Source organism: Somniosus microcephalus, chromosome 9 (assembly GCF_052327205.1).
Source record: "Somniosus microcephalus isolate GS21.2 chromosome 9, FLI_Smic_1.0, whole genome shotgun sequence".
In the NCBI taxonomy this organism is placed as follows: Eukaryota; Metazoa; Chordata; class Chondrichthyes; order Squaliformes; family Somniosidae; genus Somniosus; species Somniosus microcephalus.
In genome coordinates, this window is record NC_140995.1 from 33,250,002 (window position 1) to 33,256,001 (window position 6,000).

Below are 6,000 nucleotides of genomic sequence, written 5' to 3' on the forward strand. Positions count from 1 at the left end.
AAAATTTGATGGATCACAAAACACTTACTTTACAGCAGAATGGCCCGTAGAGTAAAAAATCAATACTTGCACTGAAGTTATAAACTGAATAATGTACATATTTGAAAACACAATTCTACTCCTTTGTTGTTGCAGGAGAGCTGATGACTGCAGCATGTTGGTTGAGGAAGTTTGTTGCGAATCATCCTGACTACAAGCAAGATAGTATTGTAACTGAAAAAATCAACTATGACCTAATTATGAAATGTGACCAAATTGCAAAGGGGATGCATGACTGTCCAAAACTAATTGGCGAGCCAGTCAGCAAACCAAAACACTGATGGCAAGCACAGCACTGTTTAATATCATGGAATTGTATACTTTGATGTTAATCATACAGATTTTGCATGGTGCAGAGACCAAGAATGTGCACAAACTAATGAACAGGGCCAACCGTGTAAATTAAATCTTTATTTTACTGATTGTTTAAATCAATGCAGATTTGTGCATTGCAGTTGTCAGGTGACATGTAAGCTACATGTGTGTATATATATTGTTTTTAGATTAACAATGTATTTTTAATAACACTAACATGGGATGTTGCAAAAATTCTGCTGTAGATACAAATGGAGAAATGTACTTTGTATATATAATTTTCTTACCACAAATTCCATTGCTTTTTGTTCATTGACTGTGTAAATGTACTGAATTGAGCTGTTTTGATCATGTAAGAATAAATAATGAATCCTGTAGATGTTTATATTGAATGTTTTGTTGATTGACTGACTAAAAGAAATCTACTAACTTAATGTTCTTGTGTCCACATTGTGTGAAATATTATCTGAAGATGCACTGTGGTTTACAAAAAAAATAGTTTTTGTAAGGGCTTTGACAAAGACTAGTTTAAATGGATTGTGTTTGATTGCATTGTTTTATAAGTGAGGTAGTGCAGTAAATATTTCATGGTTTTCACGGTGAGAAAATGAAACCAATCAAGGAGATGGAATTGTAAGTGTAACCTTAAATGTACTCTGGAAATTGAAATTGGACTAAATACTGTACTGACATGCACAACGATATTCATTAAATATTGCTCAGGTGGAGTAAGTTTTACAAATTTGTGCATTTTTTCCCCATGAAGATAAGCCACACTTGGCTACAAAGTATGAATAGAGACTGTCCCCACCATCCTGGAAGAGCACTTAGTCAGAAAAGTTGTTATCTGCTTGCTTCACCCGTATAAGATTTTTGTAAACCACTTGTCAGGACTGCTGGTAGTAACGCATTTTGAAAATAAAAATTGTGAAGTCTCTCCTTGTCTGAACACCTGATTCTGTGGTGTTGGTGGCCTTTGAGACTATAGCACAGGCATCAACTTTTGCTGCTTCAAATCTAGCTAGGACTAGTTTTCTTGTCTGATTGTTCTGTCCCGATGAACTGATCCAAATTTGAGGTTCTCAATTGTTTTGAGTGGACAAGTATCAATTAAATCCATAGGTTTTCAATTCATGCTCCTATTCCAGCTGTCTCTTTAGAAATCCATGTTCAACTGTGACGACTGCTCTACTGAGGAGCAATATACCTGATTGAGATTACAATAGGCTAGAAAGTTTTGTGTTTAAACTTGTGGCGTTGAGATGTTCCAAGAGTATTTTTCCTGTGCTAAACTATTATGGAAGGATTTGCTTTGCAAAATTGGCTTTTCTTGTGGCTGTGTTGGCCTGACTGGAGATGTACTTCAGCTTTTGAGGGTTGCAGTGACCCTCAAGCCTGCTATAAATATATAAATGTAAGTTGTTACTGTACTATGCATTATCCAAAAATTTGGAGGTATATTTGTGTTTATATCTTGAGTCTTCAGAATTGAAAGGTGAAGTTTACTTTCCCCCCCCCACTCATTAAATGAGTCTTTGAGAAAATGTAATTTGCTAAGTGAAAAATAGCATCTAATTTGGGGGCATCCAGCCATTCAATTCATTTTAACAAGCTAAATTCAATTCTGGACCTGGTGGCAAATCTGAACTCCTGGGTTTCCATAATTCTCTTATCCATCATCTGTATCCAATATAAAATTGAGTGGAGAGGGAGTTGTTGGATTTTATCAGCCTCTGTCAGAGGATAAACTTTAAAACACCCTTGAACAATGAGGAAAAGTTTTGACTGATTTTTCTTGTACAAAAGTCTCACTGAAATGAACCCAAAGCCCCTGACAGTCCATGTCGTTGGGCAAGTTGCAGTATTGGTTTTCTTCATAGGATAACTGCAGGCCAGGTTTACTTCCCCTGCTCGATCACCTTGTACAGAACACAAAACCTGCTGTTTGACTCAAGTTAGCTAGCAGGTCGTCTTCTACCACTTTTTTTAACCTGGCTTCCATAATCCACCTTGCCTTCCTATGGGATTCTACTGGACTACCATTATACTTTGCTAGTTTTACAAGATAACAGCTTTGACGAGATAGGTAAAAGATTATTGTAACACATTTGGGTAAAAGATTATTGTAACACATTTGGGTAAAAGATTATTGTAACACATTTGGGTAGATCTTGATTTTGTGCGATAGTGTAAAACTGGTGATGACTAGTCTGCAGCCCGTTTTACATCCCGATATTTATTTCCATTGACTTTGTTTTACACTATCGTACAAAGTCATCATCTAACCCATTGAACGTCAGAGTTTGTAAGATATGTGAGCCCCTCTCTTCCAGGACACAGTCAGGAATTTAGCATATTGCAGTTTTTTTCTTTTGTGGGGCTGAGCTGTGTCTGAAGAAATGTACAAAACTTGCAATTGACTTTGAATTCGCTGTAAGGGTTTGATTTAAAGCAATGTGAAGAGGATTAAGCAGCCTTTCTCCACCTTTTCATCAGGTGATAGCCATCAACAACTTTTTTAAGCATTGCAGAATGTACCATGCTGAAACCCTTGTAAGGTGACTTTTTGCCCATATAACAATTAATCTTTATCAAGTGAAGGTTAATAGTCTGTAACATTTTGTATAAACGTCCTTGTGCTGATCCATGAAGCATAAAATAATGCATGTAGCAATTGGTTTTTCACTATGAACTCTGTACATCATTTCATGCATGCAAGATATTTCAAGGAGCAAAGTGTGAACAAAAGTACCAGTTATTAAATCAATTCAAGCTCAAAGCAGTGAGGTTAACCCCCCCCCCTCCCTTCCCCATTTCTCCCCTTATTCTGTACGTGTCTTAAAAACCATTAAATTTCTTCATCTCTTCCAGTTCTGAAAGGTCTGCGACCTGCAACATTAACTCCATTTCTCTCCAAAATGCTGCCTGACCTCGAGTATTTTCTGTGTTTATTTTAAATATCCAGTATCTGCACTATTTTGCTTTTATAAAAAGAAAAGTTATTGCTGCTTAAGGGTAAAAGCCAAAGGGAGATAAATGAATAATCTAAGGCTGGAAATAAAGTCAGAGGGAGGAAAAAGGAAAGTTTTGAAAGCGATCCGGTGATCTCAAACAGAAAAGGTTGCCCAATTGTTGAGCTTTCCTGCATTAGGTCCTTCTGAGTACATTTGCTTTAGATAGGGAATTACACAATGTCTAGTACAAAAAGTAAGAAAATGAAACTAATTGTTACTGAAATTCAGACCTGCTTCAAGTGCAGAGCTAGCGGATAGGTCACTTAATTTCTCGATAATATTTGTCACTCAACCAACCATATTAAAATCATAATCTGGTCATTATCCCATTGCTGCTTGTGGGACCTTGCTGTGCGTAAATTGGCCGCTACATTACAACAGTGACTACACTTCAAAAGTACTTCATTGGCTGTAAAGTGCTTTGGGACATTATGAAGTCATGGAAGGCGCTACATAAATGTAATTCTTTTCTGCCTTGGATTTCAAGAAACCCCCAGCTCCACTGCAGAGCATCGGATAGCGACGTCTTCAATGGTCCTGACCAAGATCAGAGCTATTTGGGTCAAATTGACCATTGTTGAAACTACCTTCTGAAAGATTAAGGACATTCAGATTGTTAATTATCATTTTAACATAGTCATCCTGATCACAGGATTCAATTGTGTGCCAGGACACCTTGGAGGACACAGTTAACTTTTTGTGACAAAGGAACAAAATGCCCACTGCCAAAAGTAATGACCTAGATAAGATAGATGTAACAGCAGAAGGGGATAAGGCTGAAACAATACGGATACAACTGACTAATGATAATGGCTTGCTTTAGAAAATCCTCTGATGGCTTTTCACAATTTTAGGATCCTGGAGGATTGATATGATCCGGTTTATTCAGCTATACCTATAACCTCCTGAATGATAGCGTGCACTGCACCCTAACTCCATGACCTATAAAGACATATGAATCTATTTTGCCATCGGGCCAATATTTACCTACCAAACAAAAGAGGATTTTCTAAAGCAAGCCATTATCATTTCAGTCTATCCATTTTGTTTCAGCCTTATCCCCTTCCGCTGTTTTATCCATCCTTTGCTGCTACGTCATTTTGAATCAGTAATTCAACCCCTTCACCTTTTGTAAGTATCTTTGTGAAACATTTTATACCTTCTCAGCTCTGCCTGTTGCCCATCTACCATTAGCCAACTTTCTTAGATGCCAAAAATATCCACATTCTTGCTAGTTCTATATTCAATTAACTCCAGTACTTTATTCTGGATGTTCATAGCATTTGTGTAAGACATTTAACTGTATTCTTTAAACATCCCTTTTCTTACTTGATGTTTCTACTATTGATGTCATTAATTTTCTGGTCCCAAATTTGTTTTGTTCCTACTCTGCTGACAGAAACGTAGAAGGGTCAAACTTATTGCCCCTGACAGTTGCGACTATAACTCTAGTCCATTTCCTGGGGTCAGGGAGCATTACCATAATTAGGGTGGACACTAAGGCCATTTATAGCTGAGCTTGCCTCATGTGGGGAGAGAAATCACTGCAGTGTCTTGACACAGCATAAGTTTCCAAAAAATGTTTAAATATGCCCACTTCTCTAATATAATCAACTGTTCTGCATGGAATTTCTGAGGAACCTGTGGGTTTTGACTTGTTAAATAGGATATGTTCTTGACACTTTTATGGAGAGGACAGATTCACTTCTACCCAGCGTTGCTAGGGCATATAAATGATATAAAAGATAGGAGCAGGAGTAGGCCATTTGGCCCCTCGAGCCTGTTCCGCCATTTAATGAGATCATGGCTGATCATCCAAATTCAGTGCCCTGTCCCTGCTTTCTCCCCATATCCCTTGATCCCTTTAGCCTTAAGAAATATATCTAACTCCTTCTTGAATATATTTAATAAGTTGGCCTCAACTGCCTTTTGTGGTAGAGAATTCCACAGGTTCACCACTCTTTGGGGGAAGAAATTCCTCCTCCATCTCAATCCTAAATGGCTTACCCCTTATCATTAGACTGAGACCTCTGGTTCTGGACTCCCCCGCCATTGGGAGCATCCTTCCTGCATCTAGTCTGTCTAGTCCTGTTAAAATTTTATACGTTTCAATGAGAACCCCTCTCACTCTTCTAAACTCCAGCGAATATAAGCCTAATCGACCCAATCTCTCTTCATACGTCATTCCTGCCATCCCAGGTATCAGTCTGGTGAATCTTCTCTGCACTCCCTCCATGGCAAGAACATCCTCAGATAAGGCGACCAAAACTGCATACAATACTCAAGGTGCGGTCTCACCAAAGCCCTCTACAACTGCAGCAAGACATCCTTGCTCCTGTACTCGAATCCTCTCACTATGAAGGCCAACATACCATTTGCCGCCTTAACCGCCCGTTGCACCTGCATGCTTGCCTTCAGCGATTGGTGCACAAGGACACCCAGGTCTCGTTGCACTTCCCCTTTTCACAATCTATTGCCGTTCAGATAATAATCTGTCTTCCTGTTTTTGCCACCAAAGTGGATAACCTCGCATTTATCCACATTGGGCAGATGCATAGCAAATGCAGTATAATCACCCAACCTGTCCAAATCATACTGGAGTTTCTCTGCATCCTCCTCGCAGCACACACGC

At 38.7% G+C, this 6,000-nt stretch overlaps 1 protein-coding gene across 4 annotated transcripts in view; it reads left to right on the forward strand.

The window, feature by feature from the left end:
• The window catches only part of gclc (glutamate-cysteine ligase, catalytic subunit), a 56,657-nt gene extending 55,928 nt beyond the window's left edge, over positions 1–729 (forward strand). For all 4 annotated transcript variants that reach the window (XM_085996475.1, XM_085996476.1, XM_085996477.1 and 1 more), the window contains one exon: positions 136–729. In XM_085996475.1, the coding sequence (XP_085852601.1) occupies positions 136–320 (185 nt within the window). In that variant the 3' untranslated portion in view covers positions 321–729. The remainder of the gene's footprint in view (positions 1–135) is intronic.
• Positions 730–6,000: the final 5,271 nt, after the last annotated feature.